This window comes from Cyprinus carpio, chromosome B25 (genome assembly GCF_018340385.1).
Source record: "Cyprinus carpio isolate SPL01 chromosome B25, ASM1834038v1, whole genome shotgun sequence".
NCBI lineage: Eukaryota > Metazoa > Chordata > Actinopteri > Cypriniformes > Cyprinidae > Cyprinus > Cyprinus carpio.
Window position 1 is genome coordinate 13,284,527 of NC_056621.1, and position 27,777 is coordinate 13,312,303.

General features: G+C 37.0%; 3 protein-coding genes and 1 pseudogene across 6 annotated transcripts in view; 3 read left to right on the forward strand and 1 right to left on the reverse strand.

Moving 5' to 3' along the window:
* The first annotated feature begins 5,421 nt into the window (after positions 1-5,421).
* On the forward strand, positions 5,422-16,982 carry LOC109051226 (annotated as a pseudogene).
* On the reverse strand, positions 9,694-11,222 carry LOC109051324 (ladderlectin-like). Its single transcript, XM_019068877.2, has 6 exons — positions 11,177-11,222; positions 10,996-11,063; positions 10,839-10,924; positions 10,544-10,666; positions 10,299-10,410; positions 9,694-10,145 (listed from the first exon to the last, which is right to left on the reverse strand). Exons 2-6 carry the CDS (start codon positions 11,054-11,056, stop codon positions 10,042-10,044), a joined length of 486 nt encoding a protein of 161 aa, XP_018924422.1. The 5' UTR covers positions 11,057-11,063; positions 11,177-11,222; the 3' UTR covers positions 9,694-10,041.
* A 319-nt stretch (positions 16,983-17,301) lies between the features above and the next one.
* On the forward strand, positions 17,302-21,930 carry LOC109051046 (E3 ubiquitin-protein ligase Hakai-like). Of its 3 annotated transcripts, none has more exons than XM_042753219.1 (6): positions 17,302-17,443; positions 18,117-18,275; positions 18,741-18,841; positions 18,983-19,066; positions 19,156-19,229; positions 20,676-21,930. In XM_042753219.1, the coding sequence occupies exons 1-6, from the start codon at positions 17,347-17,349 to the stop codon at positions 21,643-21,645; spliced, it is 1,485 nt and encodes a 494-aa protein (XP_042609153.1). In that variant the 5' UTR covers positions 17,302-17,346; the 3' UTR covers positions 21,646-21,930. The 3 variants fall into 3 exon arrangements, with proteins under 3 accessions (XP_042609153.1, XP_042609152.1, XP_042609151.1); XM_042753218.1 differs by having other exon boundaries at positions 17,318-17,521; positions 20,691-21,930; XM_042753217.1 differs by having other exon boundaries at positions 17,319-17,521.
* A 1,987-nt stretch (positions 21,931-23,917) lies between these two features.
* Positions 23,918-27,777, forward strand: part of LOC109087284 (cadherin EGF LAG seven-pass G-type receptor 1-like) — a 50,545-nt gene continuing 46,685 nt past the window's right edge. Inside the window, exon 1 of one of the 2 annotated variants that reach the window (XM_042752727.1) lies at positions 23,918-27,588. In XM_042752727.1, coding sequence (XP_042608661.1) covers positions 24,120-27,588 — 3,469 coding nt within the window. In that variant the 5' untranslated portion in view covers positions 23,918-24,119. The remainder of the gene's footprint in view (positions 27,589-27,777) is intronic. The other variant, XM_042752726.1, reaches the window with a different exon arrangement.

Consider the following 27,777-nt stretch of genomic DNA (forward strand, 5'->3'; position numbering starts at 1 on the left):
AGTGACATCATTTATGAACTTGGCAATTAAAGAGTTAAAATCTTGGATTTTTTTTTTTAACATTTGGTAGTTTTGATCAGGAGATTGATTAATAGATTTATGCAAAAAAAAAAAAAAAAAGGAAAAAAAATATTTATCTGATACATTTTTACAGCAGTTTAATTTAGTGGATGTTTTCATCCCGAACATAACGAAAGGGTAGTGAATTTGAACAATGCACAAGGGTTAACGTCAACAGCCAAAAAAAAAAAAAAAAAAACTTTCACAGGATTGTGCCTGAAAGTGATACACAGGCCTTGTTTTTACCTAAATGATTTACAATTTATTTTAATAAATATTAAAAATGTATAAGGTGTGCATTGTAGCTGTAGCTGACACCTACAGTAAATGAACACATTACAGTTGTTTTTATGACTAAGTTTTTCTCCTCAAATACTATTGAGCTTCAAATTTGCGTTTGAGCCCATTCGGTTTTGAAAAAGTAGCATAATTTACATATGATTTACAGTTTATTTTAATAAATATGAAAAATGTTAAAGGTGTGCATTATAGTTGACACCTAGATGAAAAATTACAGTTGTTTTATGACTGTAAGTTATTCTCCTCAATAGCTATTGACGTTAGAAAAGTGTAAACCAATATCGCATGTAACTTTAGAGACGGTCCCTAAATTTGCGAATATCAAACGTCCAATGTCAAACCTACTTTATGCCTGTTTATTAATTAATTTATTTTGACTTTCTTCTGTTTTCTTTTCTCTGCGCCGGATTGGTGATGTCTTTTAACCGGGCATAGATCCATCCATCAATTATGAAAATTCAGCCGCAAACATGAGGTGCGAGCGAGTGGTCGCGAGCGCTGAATGGCGCGTCAATTTTCTTACTCTTCTTATATTGAGCATCGTTGCCCCCCTTGGAGTTGGTGCCCTATGCAATTTGCGTACTCTGCGTATAGGGAGCGGCGGTACTGCTCCTCATCCTGTACTACCAGCTGTAATTCTCTCTGAGTATTTTCATTCTGTGTATTGTATCATCCTACTACTTGTCCGCTTGATCCTATTCCATCTCATCTCCTTCAAGCCATTTCTCCTGCAGTTGTACCTGCACTCACTCACATCATTAACATATCCCTCCACACTGGTGTTTTCCCCTCATCATTTAGAACAGGCTCGTATAACTCCACTACTTTAGAAACCCACCCTCAACCCATCTCTTTTAGAGAACTACAGACCAGTTTCCCTTCTTACTTTCATTGCAAAAACACGTGAACGAGCTGTATTCAACCAAGTCTCTACCTTTCTCACACAGAACAACCTCCTTGACAGCAACCAATCTGGCTTCAGAAGTGGACATTCAACTGAGACTGCCTTGCTCTCAGTTGTTTAAGCCCTAAGACTGGCAAGAGCGGAATCCAAATCTTCAATACTTATCTTGCTTGATCTATCTGCTGCTTTTGACACAGTTAACCACCAGATCCTCCTGTCAACCCTACTGACAAAGGGCATCTCAGGAACCGCACTCCAGTGGTTTGAGTCTTACCTATCAGATAGGTCCTTCAAAGTATCTTGGAGAGGTGAGATGTCCAAGTCGCAACATTTAACTACTGGGGTGCCTCAGGGCTCAGTTCTTGGACCACTTCTTTTCTCTGTCTACATGGCATCATTAGGTTCTGTCATTCAGAAACATGGCTTTTCATACCATTGCTATGCTGATGACACTCAACTCTACCTCTCATTCCATCCTGATGATCCATCGGTAGCTGCTCGCATCTCAGCTTGTCTAACAGACATTTCTTGCTGGATGAAGGACCATCACCTTCAACTCAACCTTGCCAAGACAGAACTGCTTGTGCTTCCATCAAACCCATCGTTTCATCACAATTTCACCATCAAGTTAGGCACATCAACCATAACTCCTTTAAAAACAGCCAGAAACCTTGGAGTTATGATTGATGATCAACTAACTTTCTCAGACCACATTGCTAAAACTGTCCGGTCATGCAGATTTGCTTTATTCAACATTAAGAAGATCAGGCCCTTTCTTTCGGAACATGCTGCACAACTCCTTGTTCAAGCTCTTGTTCTGTCCAGGCTAGACTATTGCAACGCTCTCTTGCAGGTCTTCCAGCCAGTTCTATCAAGCCTTTACAATTAATCCAGAACGCGGCAGCAAGATTCATTTTTAATGAGCCGAAAAGAATACACGTCACACCTATGTTTATCAATTTGCACTGGCTACCAATAGCTGCTCGCATAAAATTCAAGGCATTGATGTTTGCATACAAAACCACCACTGGCTCTGCACCCCTTTACCTAAATTCATTACTTCAGACTTATGTGCCCTCTAGAAGATTGCGTTCTGCAAGTGAACGTCGCTTGATTGTGCCATCCCAAATTAAATGTTCCCTCCTGGTGGAATGACCTGCCCAACTCAATCCGAGCAGCTGACAATCCTTAGCCATCTTCAAGAATCGGCTTAAAACACATCTCTTCCATCTTTATTTGACCCTCTAACTTTTCCACTCACTATTCTAATTCTATTTAAAAAAAAAAAAAAAAAATCTAACTACCTTTCTAATCTTTTTGTATTCTATCTATTATCTTTTCATTTATTATACAATTATAAAAAAAGACCTCTAACACTAGCTTGCTCTATTCTTTTTCTATTCTATCTGTTTTTCTTTTTATTTATTATATTATATAAAAGCCCTTGTCTACTGTCCGCTTAATTTGATTAATTGATTAGTTGATTGTGAAATGACTGTTTATGATTATGTGAATCGACTGTCTATTGTGTTACTGCTTTTGTACAGTGTCTTTGAGCTTGGGAAAGGTGCTATATAAATTAAACATTATTATTATACTGTATGTACAGTGTTTCTGTTGTACTTTTGTTGCCTTGTTTATAAGTTAAAGGAATAGTTAACTCCTTAAAAGGATCATACAATCTTTGAACAACACCAGAGTGAGTAAATAATGCCTGAGTTTTCATTTTTTTGGGCCAACTATCCCTTTAGGTTACGTCAGCTAATTATAAATGTTACATTGGGATTTAAACCCAGATCCCCCAAAATGTTAGTATTTTCTTGTAAGCTAAAGGCAGATTATTATCATTATACAAACTGCTTGATTAAAAACCTCTGTTATTAAATGTTGCAGTGGAGAAGGGGAACAACATTGATGGTTTGTGCAAAAATACCACAGATTTTTTTCAGTTAAGATGTAAAGCTCACACAGTTTCATTGTATTATTGTTTATGTTTCAAATTTTGCCTCCTGTAATGGTCAACACGAATAAATTACATTCCTATATTGTATTCCACAGTAATACATTAATTATAGTATACACCAAAACTGGAATTTTGATAGACAGTATGAGAAGATATCATCTGAAAACAACTCTCTGTTTGGAGATGTGGTCTGTTTTTTCAATACAAAGGAACCAGTCTGAGTTCACAGGAAAACTCAGCAAGACCAACACAGCTTGTGTATGCTAATAGTCATCTGTGATAGTCACTGATAATGGAGATAATATTATTTGTTAATGTTAACATATAAAGACCAGCAGCAATTCAGCAGGCAATTCATAACCAAGAATACCTGTAGTGTACACTGTTCTATCTACATAGAATAGTATTTAGATGAAAGCACTTGTGTGAGAAAGATATTTGTGTTTTCTCAGAAGGAGAGATAAGGCTGCTGAAGTCTTCTTTAGGTATATTATTTAAATAATAATTTTCAACTTTGCACCTGTTTATAATACATACAATACATTTTTGTGCGAGTCACTGGAGCACCAGCATATTTGCATATTAAGCCTGATGATGACATCATTCAGTGTCATTCTAATAAACCTATTCTCAATTTTTGCTGCACATACTTATATTTTTGTACAAGACTTTGTTCAAACTCAACAACACAAGATATGCTTCGTCAATGCTTTTATTGATTAGAGGAGTGTTTTAAGTTAGGTATTGAGAAAAGATTCAAGTTTGGATAAGAGATACAAGTTTAATTTCAGATTAACATGTTTTATAAAGTATAAGATCAGAAAATGTAAATGTATGTACAATCACGTAACTGTGGAGCAGGATGACTGCATGTGATCTGACAGGTTTTTACCACAAACAAAGGCAACTAGATCTGAACATGTCATTCCAGCAACGGTTAGCTGCAGGGAGGGAAAATAATTGTAAAAAAAATAAATGTATAAATAAAATAAAGCTATTCTAATCATGTGTCAGAGTCAGAATAAAATAGTATTCAACTTAAGACATTTTGTGACCTTCAAATAACCAATTTATGTTATTGTATATGACATTATAGGATTGATTATAGTACTGTGAATAATTATTGAAACTAATAAAACTGCATTCTTACAGCTATAGGCCAGCTCCAGGCAGTTCTCTGTATTTCCTGAATTGTTAGGTTCTCCAGAGTCAAAGAGACTTCCATCACTCTAAATCCACTGTCCTTCCAAATGAGTAAAGATAGTCATCACAAAGTACTCAGACTATAAAAAGAAGGTCATTTGAGTTCAGCTTTTACGAAGTCAAACAATCCTTTGCCTTATGTTTAAAGACTAAAAACCAGTCACACTACATCAGCCTCTTTAGTACGGTGAGAGCTCAATGCACTGCAAATGAAAAAAAGCAATGGCAAATTAAGAAAACATCATCAGTTTGACAACACACACACACTGCAAATACTTACAACACAACCAAATAAAAAGATGCCCTGCTAAAACAGAAACACAAACAGGCACAGAACACTTCAGAAATATTTAAGGGCAATGCAAAGTGATGAACATGGCTGGGACTGTTAGGGTAGGAACGATGGAAGACCAGGGCGGGATGCAGTTAACAGTCTTTAATGAATAAAGTAAATTGTCTTCACTGAATAATTAGAACACAAATCACAGGCATTAATCAGAGCCAGAACAGAAACTGCCAGACGACTAGATCTAAGAAAATCTGCACAAACTTCCACGAGGACAGAGGCAGGGACCCCGAGATGCATTCAGCCAGTCAGAAATAGTGACGACAGCAGACAGGGGTGAACAGCCAAGGGCGCGGGCGCTGAACAGGTACTCTGCAAACAGGCACAGCTGGATAATACACAGTCCAATGGCAGTATAACAACCACAACAGAAATTATGATTTCACTTTCCAACGGACAAGACAGGACAGGACTAGAGAAAACAGACGTTTCTCACGAGAGGTCATTGAATAATCCGACAACAAGACGGGGCTAGGAAGAGGGAATAAGAAGCAGAGACAATCAAGAGGAAAAAGGGGACATGTGAGGAGAAGGGAACGAAAGGGGAAACAGCTGAAAGAGATAATGAGCGGAGGAGTGGATGTGTGTGCGTGATTGTGTGACCACAAGAGGGAGACAGAGAAAGAGGAGAAGAAACCAGGATCATGACAGGGACATGTTTATCAATGTTTGCTCTGAAAGGTGAGCTTTTTGTTTATTTTAACATCCTGGTCATATGATTTCTTAGCTTATTATTATTATTATTATTATTAGCCTAAATAAGCTGGCGAAATGCACAGTTACTGTAACTGTGAAGGGTTATGTAAGCTGGCTAACTTACCTTTACAATTTCCCTTACAAAAATTAACCAAATGGTTGTACTATTAATATTAATTAATTAATAAGTACATGCATATATACATATACAGGTGCATCTCAATAAATTAGAATGTAAGTGGAAAAGTTCATTTATTTCAGTAATTCAACTCAAATTGTGAAACTTTTGTATTAAATACATTCAGTGCACACAGACTGAAGTAGTTTAAGTCTTTGGTTCTTTTAATTGTGATGATTTTGGCTCACATTTAACAAAAACCCACACAACAAATTAGAATAAGGTGACATGCCAATCAGCTAATCAACTCAAAACACCTGCAAAGATTTCCTGAGCCTTCAAAACAGTCTCTCAGTTTGGTTCACTAGGCTACACAATCATGGGGAAGACTGCTGATCTGACAGTTGTCCAGAAGATAATCACTGACACCCTTCACAAGGAGGGTAAGCCACAAACATTCATTGCCAAAGAAGCTGGCTGTTCACAGAGTGCTGTATCCAAGCATGTTAACAGAAGGTTTAGTGGCAGGAAAAAGTGTGGAAGAGAAAGATGCACAACCAACCGAGAGAACCGCAGCCGTATGAGGATTGTCAAGCAAAATCGATTCAAGAATTTGAGTGAACTTCACAAGGAATGGAATGGACTGAGGCTGGGGTCAAGGCATCAAGAGCCACCACACACAGACGTGTCAAGGAATTTGGCTACAGTTGTCGTATTCCTCTTGTTAAGCCACTCCTGAGGCATCTTACCTGGGCTAAGGAGAAGAAGAACTGGACTGTTGGCCAGTGGTCCAAAGTCCTCATTTCAGATGAGAGCAAGTTTTGTATTTCATGTGGAAACCAAGGTCCTAGAGTCTGGAGGAAGGGTTTAGAAGCTCATAGCCCAAGTTGCTTGAAGTCCAGTGTTAAGTTTCCACTGTCTGTGATGATTTGGGGTGCAATGTCATCTGCTGGTGTTGGTTCATTGTGTTTTTTGAAAACCAAAGTCACTGCACCCATTTACCAAGAAATTATGGAGCACTTCATGCTTCCTTCTGCTGACCAGCTTTTTGAAGATGCTGATTTCATTTTCCAGCAGGATTTGGCATCTGCCTACACTGCCAAAAACACCAGAAGTTGGTTAAATGATCATGGTGTTGGTGTGGTTGACTGGCCAGCAAACTAACCAGACCTGAACCCCATAAAGAATCTATGAGGTATTGTCAAGAGGAAAATGAGAAACAAGAGACCAAAAAAATGCAGATGAGCTGAAGGCCACTGTCAAAGAAACCTGGGCTTCCATACCACCTCAGCAGTGCCACAAACTGATCACCTCCATGCCACGACGAATTGAGGCAGTAATTAAAGCAAAAAGAGCCCCTACAAAGTATTCAGTACATGTACAGTAAATGAACATACTTTCTTATGAAGTATTCTAATTTGTTGAGATAGTGAATTGGTGGATTTTTGTTAAATGTGAGCCAAAATCATCACAATTAAAAGAACCAAAGACTTAAACTACTTCAGTCTGTGTGCATTGAATTTATTTAATACTCGAGTTTCACAATTTGAGTTGAATTACTGAAATAATTGAACTTTTCCACGACATTCTAATTTATTGAGATGCACCTGTAGAGGAGAGGAGTACATTTTCCCTGTGAAAATCTTTACTCACAAAAATGATTTGGATTTGTTAACTGCTATGAGTAACAACAGCCACTCGAATTGCAATGATTGCCATGTACACACTGCAGCTAAATCTGGTTGTGAATTCACCTTTTAGTGCTTACCGTGTTTTGTACACACAGAGTTCAGTAATTTACAGGAGTGGCAACCACAATCTACAGGTGAATTAACTCCCGAACAACTCAGGTAGTAACATCTACATTTACAGTAATTCTATGCAGTGTGTGTATATAATATTTAAAATGAATAACTAGTTGTTAATGATGTATATAAATGTGTATTCGGGTTGTCTTTTCTGTATGTGCGGAGCAAGAAATTACAGGCAACATTTTGACTCATTAGTGTTGTCTGATCTTGCTTGAGGAAAAAAAAAAAAAAAAAAAAACAGGCCAATGATAAACTCATATCCAAACACTTTATCTTGGAAATAAATCACATAGCAGAACAATGCTACCTGTACCTGCCTACTTTATTAACTCCATATCTCCTCAAAGATGCTTAATAATCTTCACTTATAATATAAGTGGACATGGCAACAGTTCAAGAGTGTGCTCTGCAAATCAGACTTCCAAACCCAATACCAAATGTGCAACATACAAAACGTATATATATTAAATATTTAAAATTCTATATAAAATATTTTTATATTTTTATAAGTACTTATAAAAGTAATGACTCAAAACCCCAATGGCTCTGGGACAAAATTAAACTGGAAAAAAAAAGAAAAAAAAATCAATTTTTGTCAATTGTCTAATCCAAACTGTTTAAAATAATCAGATTTTTTTATGTTGTTAGATTAATAACAGGTTCACAGGTGTGGAGATATATTAGGAATGCATTGTTGAAACACCAACACTCTTAAACAAACAAAACTTTTATTAAACAACATGTTTCTGAATAAACAATATCCATTATGTGAAGAGTGTTGCCATTGTAGATATAGGCTGATGATCAGTCATTTAATACAAATTAATCATGTTACAAACTACCAGGCTCAGGGCAGCGTAACATAAATGGGGAGGCCACGCACAAAGCAAGTCAACTCAAAATAACCATTTACTGAAGTAATTTATACCAAAGATAAACCCGAAAAAGGAAGAGAAAAGAAAACAACAAAAGATGAAGTATTTAAAAAAGCTCAAAATCTGGTGCGGGAGAGGACTCAAGCTAAAACTGGGCATACCGAGGACAGAGATCCTTTAATCTAGGGGTGTAAAACTCAATTCCTGGAGGGCCAGAGCCCTGCAGAGTTTAGCTCCAAGCCTAATTAAACACACCTGATTCAGCAAGTCCTTCAGGCTTATTTGAAAACTACATGGCATGTGTGTTGGAGCAGGGTTGGAACAAAAGTCTGCAGGACTCTGGCCCTCCAGGACCTGAGTTTGACACCCTTGCATCAGTCAACTCATCATAGGTAACCCACCGCACATGCCACTTGTCTCCACCCTGCAAACAGACAAAGGAAAAACACAACACAACACGCCCTCTGGCAACCAAAAGACACAACAAAAAGTGCAAATGAAAACAATAAGGAGGCGCAAAAGGACAGAATACCTTAACAATCAACATCTAGTATTCACCTTAAAAAATAATTTAATTCATGTTGTTCTAATATTGAATACAGTAGTGTTTAATTCTACAGAGTCCCACATATGACATGCAAGAAAAAAGAAATAAATTGTGCACACGATTTACTAATTCGTTCCCTCAATGTACTAAAACGTGCACACGATTACTATTGCATTCCCTCAATTTACTATTGCGTTCCCTCGCTTTGCTAAATCGTGCACACGATTTAGCAAAACGAGGGAACGAATTAGTAAATCATGCGCACTATTTATAAATCGAATGAACGCAATAGTAAATCGAGGGAATGCAATAGTAATTGTGTGCATGTTTTAGTACATTGAGGGAAAGAATTAGTAAATCGTGCACACGATTTAGCCTACTATTTTTTTCCTGCATGTCATGTGGGGGGCTCTGTATTAATTCACTTTGCTGTCACAGTTTTGTTTGTAACACTGATCTTACTTTTTTGCCAATGTAATTCATTGTATACTATATAACCAATCATCCTTTATCTGTGCCTCATAATTTCATTAAAATTGTGAGATACTGTACTTATTGATCTGTTGTATCTACATACGTAAAAAAAAAAAAAACTTATATAAATGAAAACACTTATGTGAGAAACATTTGTGATCTCTCAGAGTTTGAATAAGGCTTTAAAAGCTAACGACTTCTTTAGTCTTTTGTATATTTATATATTTTTTTAACTTTTCAACTGTTCATAATGTATTTTTGTCAGCACCAGCATATTTGTATAGTAAGCCTGATGATGACATCATTCAACGGTATTCTAATATTCACAATTTTTTGTGCGCAATGTACTTATATTTTCATACATGATTTTGAGGAAACTCCACAACACACAAGATGTTTTATCAATACTTTTATTGATTCAATTAATGTTTTAGAGAAGGTTATGAGAAAGAATTCAAGATTGAATAAAAGATACAATTTTAAAGGAATAGTTCTTATATATTCTTACCATGAAAATTATGGCCCAGAATGCATTGTTTTCTATACTACATTACTGTTTTAATAGAAAACAGTATATTACTATCAGAATTTGGCCATTTTTATTTATTTATTTATTTTTACAGTGGTTGGCTTGAGGATGAGTAAATCTTGGAGTAATATTTACTTTTGGGTGAACTATCCCTTTAATTTTAAATTAACATTTTTTGTAAAGGATAAGACCAGAAAATGTAAATGTATGTACAATCATGTAACTATGGAGTAGGATGACTTCATGTGATCTTGAATCTTTTTTGCACAAACAAAGGTAACCTGTGACGAACATGTCAGATCGTTCCAGCAATGGTTAGCTGCAGGGTGGAAAAATTTATTTATTCGGATTATTATAATAGTGTGTGAGTCAAAATAAAATGTTATGTTCAAACCATTTTATGTTACAGTATGATATGACATTACAGGATAAATAATTATTGAAAGTATTAATAAAACTAGTGCATTCTTACAGCTATAGGCCAGCTCCAGGCAGTTCTCTGTATCTCCTGAATTGTTAGGTTCTCCAGAGCACCAACTGGTATAATTAAAGGGACTTCCATCACTCCAAATCCACTGTCCTTCCTAATAAGTGAAGAGGGTCATTACAAAGTAAGGTTATTATAGTTTAGCTTTTAAGAAGTCAAACAATCCTTTTCCTCATGTTTATCCCTTTAGGCAATGCTACAAATGTCATCTTTTTAAAAAAGCAACTTACTTCTTCACCATCCTGAGCGCCAACCCAAAAATTTGTGTAAGAAGGCACCAGACTCAGCAGATGATCGTTGTCCAATTTATTATGCACAGATGCCAGATTTGCATCATAAGTTTGACAAAATCTCTAAAGAGACAGATTTTACATTGTCAATCCACAATCAATTAATGTATTCATTTAAAACAAAGGTGTGGTTGATTATTTGGTTTGTCATATTTATTTGCAGATAATTATGTTTTAGGTAACTAACTAAATAAATAAATAAATAGAATTTTCTTGCAGTCTTACAACACATTACCTCTGCAGTGATCCAGTTAAATGCCTCAGGGAAGTACTTGTAGCATTTGACTCCAAAATGTGTCCATCCATTGGGGCATTTTTCATCTAAACAATACATAAACTTTAGCGAATAAAAAAAAAGTTTTTTTACAATGGTAAATAAATGTATTGGTTACCTTCTGCATTAATCATGGAATAAATAGTGAAAAGAAGCAAAAGACGTCTCAGCACTGCCATAATGAACCTGAAAATTAATAAGCACTGCTCACTGTGGATTCTCAATGTGATCTTAAAAAAAACACAAAGATAATTTAAGCATGAATTGTTATTCAGCAGGTTGATGTGCCTAAAACTCACCTTGGTTTTCGGATCGTTGCCTTAGACTTTCAGTAAAGATTCCATGAAGCTCCAGAAAGAGCCCTGCTTTTATACTTAATGTCAAGTGTGTTTAAGTCACGAGGATGATACATATATTGTACACAAACTGTAAACCTGATACTGTAGAACTAGTATGTAAAAAAAGTAGGAGAAGATATCATCTGTAAACAACTCGCTGTTTGGAGATGTGGTCTGTTTGTTCAATACAAATAAACAGATCTAATATAAAGAGTTGACAGAAAAATCAGCAAGACCAACAAAGCTTTATCTATACAAATATTCATAAGTGACAGTCACTGATAATGGAGATAATATTATTTGTTAATGCCAACATTTCAGTTTCAATGTTTTAACATGAAGAGTGTGCCGCAACACATTTTGCATTAAGTATGTTTTTGTCCTTCTATCAGTCCAAAAGCTTTTGACAATTGTTGGCCCATATCACCTGAAGAATTGGTGAAGATTCAGTGAATGCTTTAGGACAATTTTGAAAGAGTATGTTTTTACCAAAATTCAAAATTGTACAGTGAAAATATAGAGTTTGAATGATAGACACTTCATGGAAACTTGCTGACAGCACAACAATAGTTTGTAAATTATATGTAACAGGCCTTGATAAAGTTAGGTACCCGGTTGCATAAAGCAACTTAAGTGTAATTTTCCCTTAAGATCGCCTTTAAGTTTCCCTTACACCTAAGTGCGTTGCATAAAATATTCCTTAAATGTTACTTAAGGGTTTCTTTAGGTGAAACATCATAAACCCTTACAATTTCTCTTAAATATCCCTTAAAACCCATAAACTGTTGCATAAAGCCCCTTAACTGTCATTTTCCTAAGTATAAAATAAGGTTTGGAAAATGTCACCTTAAGTGTTACACAAAAGTCTTCTACAAGACACGATCAGCTGCTTTATGTTAAACAGATTTTAATTTAGGCATTTATTCACATATAAACATTAATCAAATTACACACAGCAGGGCCAGCAGGGGGCGCTCATTCCCTATTAAACTGGCCTCCTGACATTCTTTTGTCATTAGTTCCCCCCATCATAAATTTGACTTCATTGTTTAAGATGGTAGCGCATCCTGATAGCCGTATTGAGCTTGTCAGTATTACCCCTCTATCAGAACAGCTTTATCAAGACACAGAGTTAAAATGCACCTGCTGCATGCAGTAGGCCGAGTCTGAGCGCCCCTTGCTGGCTAGAATAAAACTAAATCCAGCAACAGACTAGCTTTTCTCAAAGGGTCAACCATCCACATAGAGACCATGCACTGGTCTGCTTAGCTTTAGTGAGCAACCAGACTCAGGCTACTGCATGCCACATTTGCATTTGAACTCTGTGCCTTGATAAAGCTGTTCTAATAGAGGGTTAACACAGCCTGACAAGCTCAATATGGCCACCAGGATGTGCTACCATCTTAAACAATGAGTTCAAATTCATGATTAAGGTAGGGAACTAATGACAAAAGAATGTCAGGAGGCCAGTCTACTGTTATCCCTCTGGTCTGGTTGTAATTGCTGTTATAATTACATTTTAAATGCTTTAAAAAATATTTCTGGTACTTATATTTGGATCATTGTGTGGAGTAGATGTGAAGGACATGGTCTGTTGAATTATGAGGCAGGCAATCAAAAATGACTTGGCTAAAGCAGTGACCTGGAGAGATCACGGGCACGTGGTTCATGGAGCTCACCAAACAAACCAGCGCACAATACAGTTGAATGGGTAGGATAGACGACAGCTTCACTATACAGGTATTTGCAGCAATTTTTTGGTAAACATTACAGCATATTATGCATTGATTATTATGTCGTTGACATTTACAGTATCATCTTTATTCTGGTTTTCTTAGCCCTCAGGTAGGCCTGTGCTTACTTATAATGTGACCATACAGCTTAACTATTTTTCAGTAAAATAAGTGTTGTATATTTGAGTTCAATCATATTTATTTAATATTTTGAGGAGATATTTTGGTATTAAATACTATTATTATGGTCCATAATGACTTAAAAGTTTTTCCCCCTAATATTTCTACTACTTATACTACAATTAGTGTAGTATTTCAGGTTAAAATAGAGAAAAGGGTTTTAAATTCCTAAGCAAAGAGGCAAATTAGAGTCATTTTGTGGTAAATTAAAAAAAAATAAAAAAATTGTTTGTAATGCCATGGTTAACCCATTAGGTCCCTGTGTGGCTCTTTACTAAATATATCTAGAATATTGCAGGTCATACCAGGGTCATACCAGCTTACTTATTTTTAAGTTCTTCATTTGAATAAATATTTAGACATGATTAAACACTAGATTTTTAAATGAGACATGCTAACCCACCTTCCAAGCTGAACTTAAAATTTTGTTAACCCTGATATATCATAAATGAATCAGCCTGTCTGTGTATACATATAATTATAACATTGGTAATTTAGTACAGTATAGATTAAAAGAGAATTCCACTAAATGTTTATCAACTAAATTTACAACTAAAAACTTTGACAGCATAAACGAGTAAAGAAACGTCTACCTATGCTGTGCTCCTGTAGTCGACACCGCCATCTAGCGGCTTGGCTGCTGAGCGACAGAACTACAAACGCAAACAGCCACGAGGCTACGGAGTCCACAAATGGACAATAGTCTTCTTTATCATAGTAATTCCTTGTAAAGACTACGCGGACATACGAAGGGAATCGTTCTTCTAAGTGAGTAGGATAGACTGCTTTATACCTCTTTTTTTTATACCAGCTCGGGTCTTATTGCTAGCCTAAATTTTTTTTTTTTTGTTTGTTTTTTTTTACATAAATTTTGTATTTAAAGATAGTCAGAAACGAGAGCAAACATACTTATTCGCATGCAAGCTGACAAACTAGCTGTGCTTTAGCTGGAATCCTAAAGAACGAGTTAATCAAGATGACAGAATATGGTTTAAATACAATGCAATACCTTTGCACTGCCATTAGTCATTCTAACGCCTAGAGTCTAAAGTCTAGAGCAGTTTTAATCAATTGGATCAGCAAGGACAACAAAACTTTTTTTTTTTTTTTAATTGATCCGATGTTAAATTACTAACGTGGTGTTAACTTGAATTTCTTCACCTTCACTTCAAGTGGAAGTACAGTTGCTGTGAGGAGAGCTGAGCATAATTCAGTCATGATATACATTCGAAGAGGTTGGTTTTCCTTCTCTTCCTTATTTCTGTCTGTCTCTTTTCCCTCTCTGTTTTATGTTTATGTTGACGTTTTTATTTCTAGTTGGTCCCCTTGTGCTACACAAGAGACAGAGAGACAAAAGTAAGTTATGTTTTTGAAGACATAGATGTCTCATTCAGAAGCGCAGTGCAATGTTTACTTTCCTGGTTACATTGTCTTGTATCACAATCCAGTCCCTGAAAAAGTGACTCTGAATGTAAATGTCTTCTTTGCATAGTTGACAGATGATAAAAGTTCTGCTCAGCTTTTAAAGTTGTTCGTGATGCCACAGTCCTCCTTAATAGAATTTATATAATTGTCTTCTATGTGGACTAATATCATTTCAGTTTTGTTGCATTACAAGTTCCTGATGATAAAACCATGACATGTCTGCTTAAACTGGTCAAACTAGTTTTGTGACATGGTAGCTTCTGTTTTGTTACTGGTCTAAGGTGGTCTAAAAGATCTAACCAGCTTAATCAAACATGTTCACCAGGTTGATCTCAGGCCATAAATGACCAATATGATCTAAAACCATGAAAAACTGTAATATATCTTGAATTGTCTTATTTTTTTTTACTGAACTCACCCTATTAGGAGCAAGGTAATATGTGGACATTAAATCTACAGTCAAAGGTGAATACTACTGTATAAGATAATTATATATAATCACAAATAAATTGCTTTCACAGAAAAATTTAGATTCGTTTTCATGGTGGCTGCCCTCATAATATCCATAAGCCTAGTCCTCAGACTCCTGCAGACGAATCCTGAATTAACATTATCAAATTTAGTAGGTGAGTTACATTTATGTGTATGTATGTACTGTATGTTTGTTTTTATGTATGTTATGTATGCATTTGTTTTTTATAATTCCTTCTATACAATCTATACAATGCATGTTTTATGTGTCTGTAAAACCCAGGAAGGTCAGTGGGCGGGGCAGCTTCTTTCCAACTGAAAACTGATAATCACAAAGATGATGGTAAGCAATTATCAAACAATCTGGTCTGGTACAGTGTAAAAAACGGGTATGCTTTTAATGTCTGTGTCTGTATGTTTTATCAGGTCCTAAAGGCAAATGTGGCCTTGCAAAACCGTGTCCTGGAAATGATTATACATTTAAGATTTACAGTGGCGCAACAAACATCATTGGACCACAAATATGCTTTGAGGGGAAAATGTAAAGTTGTCAAATTTACAGTCTGTACTTTTAGTGAATAATAAAATGAATGCCATAAGTGCTATTTAACAGAATTGAAACTAGTTCTGCCATCTTGCTTTAGGATAATAGAGAAAGACACACGAGGAAACCGACCAGGAATTAATATTGCTGTTGTCAATGGTAAGTATGTTGAGCTTTGTAATTTTGCTTTAAAAAAGCTGAATTAAAAAGGTACTATGTTTTGCTTTAGCTTCACTTTTATTATTATTATTTTTAAATTCAGTTTATTTTGTTTTTATTTATTCATTCAAACATGTTTTCTTTTTGCATAATTCAGTATAATTTGTTTTAAAGTTATTTATTTTTGTCTAATATAAAAATTTTATATTTTTTCATAGAAATATTTCTTAAAGGTATAAATACAAATTTTTAACATTTCTTGTTTACTTTTCATAAAAAAATTCAGAAAAAACAGGTGAACACGTCAGCACTGGCAGCTTCAATATGTGGAATGGAAGTATGTTGTATCTTTGCTTAGCTACACCATGCTGTTAATTAATAATTTTGCATTATAAATACTGATTTGCATTCTCAGTTGCCATGTATGTAATAAATTTTTTGTTGATGACAGAGGTTGAGGAGCTGATAGAGTTTCTGAAGTCAATCGAGGATGGTTCTCTTGTGTTGATCGCCACTTTTGATGATCCAGCCACAAAGTAGAGTAGAATTTCTATCTCTGTTTTCATCATGTATGTGCATCTTATCATGGTGTTGTCTCATCATGTCATAATGTATATGATTCCTTTATGACAGACTTAATGATGAAGCAAGGACACTTATTGCAGAGCTTGGAAGTTCATATATTTCCCAGTTAAAATTCAGAGATAATTGGCTCTTTGTGGGAGGGAAGAAAACTATAACACAAAAATTCACCCACTTATGTGCTCAGGATTCCTAAATCAACCAAAACACTTTCCAAATCCATGAAAACACTTTTCAGATCCATCAATTTCTCTCCCTTTTCTGTCTTTTTCAGCACATAAAGAATGACAGGGAAACCAATAAGTACGAAAGCTGGCCAGAAATGATTGAGATGGAAGGTTGCATACCTCGGATAGACTGATTTTTCCTACAGCACAATTTGATCTGCCAAATAATGCCTTTTAAATCAGGCTTCAGATGATGTTTTCGCATCTCAACAAGCTGAGCCACAATGCATTTCCGATGTGTTTCATGATATTTCAGACTGTCCTATTAATAGGCTATTTGTCTACTTTTGTGGACATAAGATTCTGTTAATATTTCTGAACTTTGGTGTTGAAACCTCTTATAACAGAGGTTATCCTGGACTTATATAATATAATATAACATAACAACATAATATAATATAATATAATATAATATAAAAAATCATTTTAATTTTGATATAGTAAGTTTATTTTTGTTGTGTTTTTTGAAAAGGTGTTTTTTAAAAATAAATAAATAAATATATAATATATATATATATATATATATATATATATATATATATATATATATATATATATATATATATATATATATATATATAAAATTAAAGTTATACTTTGATATTGTGTGATTTTGCTTCTTCAACAACTACAAATCCTTTCATTAAATACTTTAAACAATTTTGCTTTTTTCACCAATTAAAAACAATAAAAATTTAAAACAAAAAAAAATTACAAAAAATAAAAAAAAAATTATAATAATAAAATACAAAACAGACATAACAATAAAAACTTGACACATTACAAAACAGACATGACGGAAGACATCACATGCGTAAATTGTGCGCAACGTTGAACTCCAAACTACACGAAGCCACTCCCATCAGTTCAGCGCAGGATGCACAGCGTCAAGTCATGGACCAGAATGGTGAGCTACGAGCTAATGTAACGAAGTATTTTACTGCAGCCTTTCGGTTTAAAATCCCAAAATGTTTCCGAGTGAAAGGTAACCGGCTGTCCAGTAAAGCCGCGAGCCCTTGCTGTCATTTATCCGTTTGTGTGTGCTGTCAGTAAACACATTTTTTTTATTGGATGTAACGTTACGTTATCCAGCTAGCCGCTGACATGACCAAGTAAGTTAACGTTCGAGGAGCGCGCGTCCAGCAAGTGCCAGATTCAAATTAGAACCCCAAGAATCTATTTAAACACTGTAATAGTCGTTGGTTACTGTGTAAGGTATTGTATATGCGTTTTGGTTAAGACTACAACTCTGCACATCCTACGTAAGTTACGTTAAGTTACTCTTAGTTTAGTAAATTTAGCTTCTCCACTTTTTATTAAGCACATTTTTATCACTGCTGAATAGCACAGGTCTCACTTTTATTATGTGTTCCTTAGTTTAATAAATTACATTATACTAATCCCTAATGTCTGTAGCAGTACTATATTGCCCGTTTTAAATAAAGGATTTCATTTTTCATATCCCAGATAGTATTGTGTAATGTAGTACTGAATTGTGTATCTATAATGTATCAGTAACTTAATATTGTGCTTGTTAATGTAGATGACTTTTTAATGATGTTATCTGTTTGCTTTTCCAGACAATGACCTTCAAGGAACTGATGGTTCGGGATCCCTTGGAGGTCTTGATGTTCGCAGACAGATCCCAATCAAGTTACTGTCGAAACAGACGGAAAGAGGCAAGCTGCCCACCCGACCCCAGCGTCCCGACACCAGACTGCCCTCAAAAAACGAAGAAGGTTGGTGTGCAGAAGAATGTGTTTTCATCTCGTTCACACTTACGCGTAAATCTGATGTGTTTTCTGGGCTGGTTTCCCAAAAGCAGCGTAAGCTTAAGTACATCGCAGACCCATTGAAACCAATGGAGCGACAGTCTACTTAGGCTTACGATGCTTTTGGGAAACGCACCCCAAGACTGTCTGTCAGATTGTAGCTATTAAAATAAAACATTAAAATAATTAGCATCTTATATCAACATTCATAATTTTAATATTATAACATCACTTTATTCAAAAACACAAATAAATAACATTATTGCTCTGTCAGACCATAAATAAATAAATGCAAATAAATCACATATTCAAATAAATCACATTTTTGCTCTGTCTGGATAAAACCGTAGTGGTGATTAATTATTATTGATTATTTTTTTGCCATATATTATTTGTCTTTCTTTTATTTATGAACTTTTTTGTGATCTCCAGAGCCGTTCAGCTATAACCAAGAGGAAAGATTTGAGTGTAAATCTGGAGATGCTTATGGAAACCAGCGCAGATTCCCTCAGCCAATCTTCTGGGATTATAAGGTTACACATTTATCATCAATTAATTACAACAAATTAGATTATGTTTTGAAAAGTATTTTTCTAATAATGCAAATATTTAATACAATATTTTAATAATTAATAGCATATTTGAAATGAGTGAGATCTGCTTATTTTTCTCAGCTCAACTTGATAGGAGTTAAAGATGACACTCCAATTCATTTTTGTGACAAGTGTGGTCTGCCCATAAAGATCTATGGGCGAATGGTAAGAAGGATGCTGAAGACCCTAAAACATTGTTTATACTGCTGGAGATCTTTCATTAAAAAAAAATTTTTTTTCTTTTTTTTCTTCAGATTCCCTGTAAGCATGTTTTCTGCTATGACTGTGCAGTGCACTACGAGAAGAAATGTGATAAGATGTGCCCTGGGTGAGTTTCTCCAACATCAGTTTGTTAAAGTGGATTTTATCTTGTTTTGAAATTTGAGTTATAGGTGAAAAACACAAAGTGTCTATTCCGGATATATACTGTAAAGTTTGAGTGAAGGTAGTGTTTTGTAAATTTCCCTAAATGTTGTCAGTGGGATGCAAACAAATCTGAAAATTTTAGTATGTTCCGTTTCCTTGCTAACGTCTGTAGGTGTTAGAATAAGAGGATGTGGTTCAGATGCAACGTGCTTGTCTTAAATATCCGAGATTGTTGTGGGAGTTGTACTATTAAGAGTACCTATTTCTATACATAGAGTGGACAGATGAAAGTAAAAAATCCATAGAATGGATTTTGATATGAAAACAATACTCATTCAGCAAGCTTTATTTAATTAGAACAACTTTATTATCATAATTTATATCATAAATCATAATTTTAAGTTTTATGTTTATGTCTAATGTTATTTTGGTTTTGTGACCATGAATTTTCACAAAAAATAATTAGATGTAAACTGTTTAATTAAATAATTTTTTTAATAACTCACTAGAGTACCAAAAATAGGCAAATTGTGTAGTCTTATATTTTTTAACATTTTAAGGTTGATTTTCCAGAAGGGATGTCATGATATACAATTTTTCAAATTTTTCTGGACTATGATTTTAGTATTAAATTACTTTTGGTCATAATGGGATTTTCAGCAATATCGGCATAAATCTTTTTTTTTGTGATGGCTGTTTTTTGTTTTATTAGCAAAAAAAAAAAAAAAAAAATGTGTCATGTGTCAGTTATTAGCCATTAAATAAAAACAAATTGGCTATCACATAAGCTAGAATTTTAATATCAGTGCATAACTGTTGTTGTGGTTTTGTTTGCTATTTGGACATCAAACAGTCAGTTTGAATTAATTATTATAAATTATTAATAAGTCAGAAATGACTGTCTGTAATAGATTTTTTGCAAAGAGGAAACATTTGAGTGTAAATCTGGAGATGCTTATGGAAACCAATAATTGATGAATTCAAAAAAAAATATAAAAATGTTATAGCTAGCTGTGTTTAATTAGTCTATTGTGTACTAATTTGAACTGTCCATCAAGTAAACCTGTACTTAAATTTCTCCAGTAATCAGGCATCACAGTCTCAATATGACCTGTATATACTTCCATTATTATATAATCTAAAAGAAAATTAAATTAGTTGATAATTGCTTAGGTAGAAGTTACTATGATATATGTATGCCAGTAAATTATGTGAATTTATGCTGCTACTGTCCAAAAACTTTGTCTAGGGTGTTTCTAGTCTTTTAGAGGGCAATGTGAATTACAGTTTTTTTTTTTTTTCTTCATTCTTGATGTAAATATCTCCAAATCTAAATGGAAATCATAATGTGTAATATTATAAGTAGTGTGTGTCTAAGTCCACTTCCCATACTAAATCTTAAGTTCAGTCTGTCCCTCTATAGCTGTTCAGACCCAGTCCAGCGCATCGAGCAGTGCCTGCGCGGCTCCCTCTTCATGTGCAGCATCGTGCAAGGCTGCAAACGCACCTACCTCTCACAGCGAGACCTGCAGGCCCACATCAACCATCGCCACATGAGGGCCAGCAAGACCGGATCCTCTCGCCTGGATCCGCCACACCCGACTTTGGCCTCCAACCCACCAGACCGCTTCCGGTTTCCACCGCCTCCTCACCTGGCTAAAACACACCCTCTCATTCCTCACCCTGTGCAAGGCCACGATACCTACAACCATCCACTTCCAGCCTCGCCATCCGATCTTGGACCCTCCCCACGGCCCCTCCCCCCAGAGACCTTCCGAATCGCCACAGTGACTACACGTAAGCATAGCAACCTCATTACAGTGCCCATTCATGATGACTCGGGGAGCTCAGGCCCCTCCCCCCGTGAGCCACACCCACAGACTCCTCCCGGCCCGCCTCCACACCATCACCCTGGCGATTACGCCAGCCAACCAGTGGTGTCCCACCCACATCATATCATGCCTCCACCACAACAACCACATTACGGGCCTCCGCCACCCCCACCACCCCCTCTCAGCATCCCCATGCAGCACCCACCGCAGGGCTCAGCTACACCTCACATGGTTTACAACCAAGCACCACCCATGTCAACACCACCTCCACCCGGACACATCATCAGCCAGTTGCCACCCTACATGAATCACCCTCCACCTGGTCCCATTCCCCCAGTCAGTGCGCACCACTACAACCCAAACTCAGTGCCACAGGACCAAGGCACTCTTAGCCCACCTTTCACCCAACCAAGCGCCATGAGCCCGGGGATGTGGCCCAATCCTCATGGCCCCCATCCGCCCTGTATGCAGGGGCCGCCAACACAGGGACAGATGCCAGGGCCTCACCACCCCGACCAGTCACGATATAGACCGTATTACCAGTAGCATCCTGGCTTTGTCGGCTCTATCAGACAGTTTGACCATAGATGGATAACCATATCTAGTCAGAAACAACACTAAGCTGCCTGGGCTGTTTGTCTTCACTGATAACTTACAATATGATGATCCCCATTGCTGCCATTTTTGTACTAATGTCCCTCATTCAGGGAGATCCATGGAATAATGAATAGTTGAGTGGGGTGGGGGACTTTTTTTGAATTTAACAGTTTTGTTTGAAACATTTACATAATGTTGTATCCAACAACTGCAATAAATGAAACTTGAATTCTGTTCAGATTTATGGTTTGACATTCATTACTTCTGGGCACAAAGATTGAAGCTAGTTAAAGGGATAATTCACCCCAAAAAAATTAATTCTGTCATTTACTCACCCTTATGTCATTTCAAACCATGAAACACCAATTAAGTTATTTGGGAGGTATTTGGGCAGAGTTTAAATTTTTTGGTGAACTATCCCTTGAATAATTATAATTTGGGTTTATAAAGGCTTACATAAGTTACATAACTTTTACAGTCTGGACCAATACATGCTGTTTGCTGAAAGTCAGAGCTAGTCCACAGATTTGAGTTGACAGATTTCACAGAAAATCGTGTAGAGTATGATGGTGGCATAAACTGATCTTTTATTTTTAGTTTCAGACTTTGATTCCATCTATGAAGATATCAAACATTATTCTAAACTGATTTCATAACACATTTTGTTTTCATTAGTCATGCATCTCCTGGTAATGAGACGCATGTTTCTGCATGAGTTTGTTGTGTTCAGAATGATCTGAAAGTCTGTTAGCATGTGATCAGTCATTAAGTGTATGATGTACAATTGTTCTCTTTATAGCCAATTGCAAGATTGACAAGCATATAATGTTTATTTAGAAATTGTGTAGTGTATTTCAGGCTTAAGTCAATTTATCAAAATTAAGCAGTATGTAAAGAAATATGTGATCAGAGCACATACCATTGGTTATCAAATCACATTTGTAAAGGTTTTTTTTTTTTTCTTAATGGTCAGACAATGTGTATTCCAGGCCACTTTGCAAATTTTCACTTTTCTTCCCTCTTATCAACCATGATTTGATAAGTAATGTTTCCAGAATGTTAGACACAACAGGTATATCAAATGAATTATTGTAGAGCTTTTTCTCCGAACTAATTTTACTGATTTAGCCATTTTCCCCCAATTACTTTGGGACCAGATAGGTAAAAGTCATTTGGCATCAAGTAAGTTCCTCTCAAGTACTGACTAGCAGAGTAACCACAGGAGTGATTCATCATATTAGATCTTCTAATGTTCTGTTTGTCTTTTTAATGTGTTAAAGACAGTAAGTCTATCTTTTTTATTTATTTATTTAAGACCTGAAAACATCTTTGTGCAGTATTTTCTTACTGTGTACTATTGTGCTATTTCTCTTTACAATAATTGTCGCTTTGTTTTATATGTTATCTTATTCATACATTTTTAGGTGTGGCAAATGCTTAATGTGGGCGCTGTAGGCAAACCAAAAGATGTAGAGGTGGTGAGAGTAATGTTACTAAATAATAGAAGTATGCACAAGGGGGCGTACAGTACTCACCCAAGACTAGATCACTGCTACTATCATCAAACCCTGTTTTATCTTATGTGGGTAAATGTAAACTAAATTCCATTTCATGCCGTTTTATATTGTGGAATGAGAAAGAAGAATGGAACATGAAGTATATTTCCTCAGGATAAATAAAATGTATTTCAACACGTTTTCAGGAAATCAGATCATTTAGAAATACAGATCAATAAAAAAGCATAAGTAGGCTACTAAAATAGAAGAGTATTGTATTTAATGTTTAATGTAGGCTGTTAGAATAATAATATGATTTTAAAATATCGTGTACATTGTTCTACATAAAGTAGGCTTTTGACAACGTGGTTAAAAATATTTAGGCTAAATGATTATGAAATTTGAAAAACCAACAGTGTGTAGCCTATGTGTAGACTACACAACTCGTTTTTGTTTTTCTGTTGTCGTTTGTTTTGTTTTTTGTTTATTTTTTGTTGTTGTTTTTTACTTTTTTCTTTAGGCAGTCTTTAGAAATACATTACAAACCTTTACATTAAAATAAATTTTAAAGAAGAGTTTACAACGTGAAAAAGTGGATTGACAACATGTTTCGTTTTACATTTAAATTTAAAACATTGCTCTTTGATAGCCAAGAATGAAAGCTTTTCGGTTGAGCTCATTGGATAGCCTATTTCAAAATCACAATGCATGAGCAGGTCCATGCAAATGGTTGTGTGAGGGGAGGGAGAAGAGCAGTGTTACTCATTGAAACTTATCAGTGCAGCTCTCTGGTCCCTGCTGCTCAGCACACAGAAACATGCCTTGACCCAATGTGCACTTTCACGTTACAGGAATGGTTGGAATTTTGCGGTCTGCAGGCGTTCTGGGTCGTTTGGAATAATTTTCCGAATGAGATGCGCGTGAGCCATGGAATTGCCAGTGATATGGATGTGTTTTGGATTACTTATTCATCTCCCACCGTTTGGATGCGTGGATTTGCATCTGTCGGGATCCATCCAGCCTGGTGCAACACTGGCAAATGTATCAGTCGGACCAGAATGGACGTACAGAATCGACAGAAGTCTCACAGATAAGTCTTTACGACACTTCGTGAAGATCGGGCGAAGTGATGGGCTGCTATCAGTCGCGCGCAAAGTTGACTGCACTCGTTTACCGAGAAATCCCGTGCCACTGTATTTGCGGATTAAATCGCTGCTTTCGGAAAACTTCATACTGCTTCATTTCAATACATTCGTGCATGGTCAGAACTGCTTCATCAAATACAAAAGAAAAAATCTTAATCCAGATGCCTACATGTATCTGTTGACTGGGTATGAGACATGTTTTTCTTTGGACTCGTTACCAATAAACATTTACGAACGTTTGCCTGTATCCTTGCGGAATTCCCAAATGTTTCGCGGTAGGTGCGTAGCGAAAGACCAGCAGCTTGTTATTTCCCTCACAGGCGCGAACCTCTGTTTACCTCATAAACAGGGAGATGAGGCAAATTTGCTTTGTTTATTGCCTAACTCACTAAATAGCTCTTTATTTGTAGATGTTAAGTTGCACTTAAGCAGGGAATTAGACCCGTGGGCTAAACGTCAAAAAAGAAACGTGAACTCCGCTCCTCAGTTTCAGCTCCCAAACTACCAGGTATCAGTGCCAGAGAACGAGCCCTCGGGAACGCGAGTCATTACCCTCAAAGCGTTCGACGCCGATGACGGAGACGCCGGTGTTATCGAATACGATATGGAAGCTCTTTTTGACAGCCGCTCTAACAATTTATTTCAAATTAACCCTGAGACGGGAGGTATAACTACTCTACAGCCTCTAGACAGGGAAGTTAAAGACACTCATGTGTTTAAAGTTACTGCTACTGATAGGGGAACCCCTAAACGATCAGCTATCGCGTACCTCACTATTACAGTCAGTGATACTAACGACCACGCGCCGGTTTTTGAACAGAATGAGTATAGGGTTAGTATTCGAGAAAATGTTGAAGTAGGCTTTGAGGTGATGACTATTAGGGCTACAGATGGAGACGCGCCCTCTAATGCCAATATGATTTATAAGATTGTGAATGGTGATGAGGTGAACACTTTCTTTGAAATTGATCCAAGGAATGGGTTGGTCAAAACCAGAGTCAGACCAGACAGAGAAGTCAAAACCCAGTATAAGCTTTTTGTTGAAGCTAACGACCAGGGCAGAGAGCCCGGGCCACGTACTGCCACAGCCACGGTGCACATTTTAATAGAGGACGAGAATGATAACTACCCTCAGTTCAGCGAGAAGCGATATGTAGTTCAAGTTCCTGAAAACATAGCCGTGAACTCTCAAGTGGCTGTGGTGAAGGCTACGGATAAAGATGCTGGAAATAATGCAAAAGTACATTACAGCATCATCAATGGAAATATAAAGGGACAGTTTTACATACACTCCCCTACGGGAGTCATTGATGTTATCAGGCCTCTAGATTATGAGATGATGAGAGAGTACACACTTAGAGTGAAAGCTCAAGATGGAGGACGGCCGCCTCTAATTAATGGCACAGGTATGGTTGTGATCCAAGTGCTAGATATCAACGATAACGCACCCATGTTTGTCAGCACGCCTTTTCAAGCCTCAGTGTTAGAAAATGTTCCTGTAGGTTACTCTGTGTTACACATCCAAGCTATCGATGCTGATTCAGGTTACAATGCTCATTTGGAATACATGCTGACTGATACTTCACCTAGTTTTCCATTCATTATCAATAACAACACCGGATGGATTACAGTTAGTGCTGAGCTCGACAGGGAGACTACAGAGTTTTACAATTTTGGTGTTGAGGCCAGAGACCACGGGGTTCCTACAATGTCATCTTCAGCTAGTGTAAGTGTCACTATACTAGATGTAAACGACAATGTCCCAACCTTCACACAGCACTTGTATAACCTAAAAGTCAATGAGGATGCAGTTGTGGGCACCAGTGTGCTTACAGTCACTGCTGTAGACAGGGATGTAAACAGCATGGTCACATACCAAATATCTAGTGGGAACACTCGGAACAGGTTTGCTATTACCAGCCAGAGCGGAGGTGGACTAATTACTTTAGCGCTACCTCTGGACTACAAACAAGAAAGGCAGTATCTCTTAACAATCACCGCCTCGGATGGTACGCGCCACGACACAGCTCAAGTCTTCATTAATGTGACTGATGCCAACACCCATCGACCAGTATTTCAAAGTGCCAACTACCAGGTTTTAGTGAGCGAGGACCGACCCGTAGGCTCCACCGTCGTGGTCATCAGTGCCACTGATGAAGACACTGGTGAAAACGCCCGCATAACTTATGTAATGGAGGACAATGTGCCACAGTTCAAAATTGATCCTGACACTGGTGCAATCACAACTCTAATTGAGATCGACTATGAAGATCAGGCCTCCTACACACTAGCCATCATTGCCCGAGACAACGGCATCCCCCAGAAATCAGACACAACCTATGTAGAGATCATTGTTCTTGATGCCAACGACAATGCACCCCAGTTCCTCCGGGACATCTACCAGGGAACAGTGTTTGAGGATGCACCGGTATACACAAGTGTACTCCAGGTATCCGCTTCAGACAGAGACTCTGGATCTAACGGTCGACTCAGCTACACCTTTCAGGGAGGGGATGATGGTGAGGGGGACTTTTTCATTGAGCCTTACTCTGGGATCATTAGAACGGCCCGCAAACTGGACAGGGAAAACGTTGCGCTGTATAACCTCAAGGCGTTTGCGGTGGACAAAGGAGTGCCCCCTCTCAAAGCAGCTGTGGACATTCATGTGTCCGTGCTGGACATAAATGACAATGCCCCTGTGTTTGAGAAGGACGAATTGTACTTTTATGTGGAGGAAAACAGTGCAGTAGGATCCACTCTTGCCCGCGTAAGTGCCACAGACCCAGATGAAGGTACCAACGCCCAGATCCTGTACCAGATTGTAGAGGGCAATATTCCTGAAGTCTTCCAGCTCGACATCTTTAGCGGAGATCTAATCGCCCTTACTGACCTAGACTTTGAGACCAAGATGGAATATGTAATAGTGATCCAGGCCACTTCAGCCCCGCTTGTCAGCCGGGCCACTGTACATGTCCTCCTAGTAGATGTCAATGACAACGTCCCAGTTCTACAGGATTTTGAGATCATTTTCAACAACTACATCACCAATAAGTCCAGCAGCTTTCCCACCGGAGTTATTGGGAAGGTGCCTGCTCGTGATCCAGATGTGTCCGACAAGCTCCTCTACACGTTTCTTGAGGGAAATGAGCTCAAACTTCTGATTCTCAATCAAGACACTGGGGAGCTAAAGCTAAGCAAGGACTTGGATAACAACAGGCCGCTTGAGGCTACAATGAGGGTGACGGTTTCAGGTGAGACTCACATGATACCACATTATTTGGCCACAGTTTCTCTTTTAAAAAGCAGTCAATTATTTGGCCTAAGGTTGTGTGCAGTAGTTGAGAGATTTCCAAAATCTCCTTTGCGGGTTGCCTTGCTATAGTAGAAGTGGATTTATGCGAGCTTTATTCTTTTCACACTGTGTTAATTGGTTTTCTTTG

Bases quoted from the DNA above. Each gene is read 5' to 3' on its own strand.
- LOC109051324 (XM_019068877.2), bottom strand. From the start codon at position 11,056: ATGGCAGTGCTGAGACGTCTTTTGCTTCTTTTCACTATTTATTCCATG. The intron at 10,667-10,838 runs GTAATGTGTTGT...CTGTCTCTTTAG, and splicing joins TTAACTGGATCACTGCAGAG to AGATTTTGTCAAACTTATGA. The intron at 10,411-10,543 runs GTAAGTTGCTTT...TTCACTTATTAG, and splicing joins GCGCTCAGGATGGTGAAGAA to GAAGGACAGTGGATTTGGAG.
- LOC109051046 (XM_042753217.1), top strand. From the start codon at position 17,347: ATGCGTAAATTGTGCGCAACGTTGAACTCCAAACTACACGAAGCCACT. The intron at 17,522-18,116 runs GTAACCGGCTGT...TTGCTTTTCCAG, and splicing joins AAAATGTTTCCGAGTGAAAG to ACAATGACCTTCAAGGAACT. The intron at 19,230-20,675 runs GTGAGTTTCTCC...TCTTAAGTTCAG, and splicing joins TGTGATAAGATGTGCCCTGG to TCTGTCCCTCTATAGCTGTT.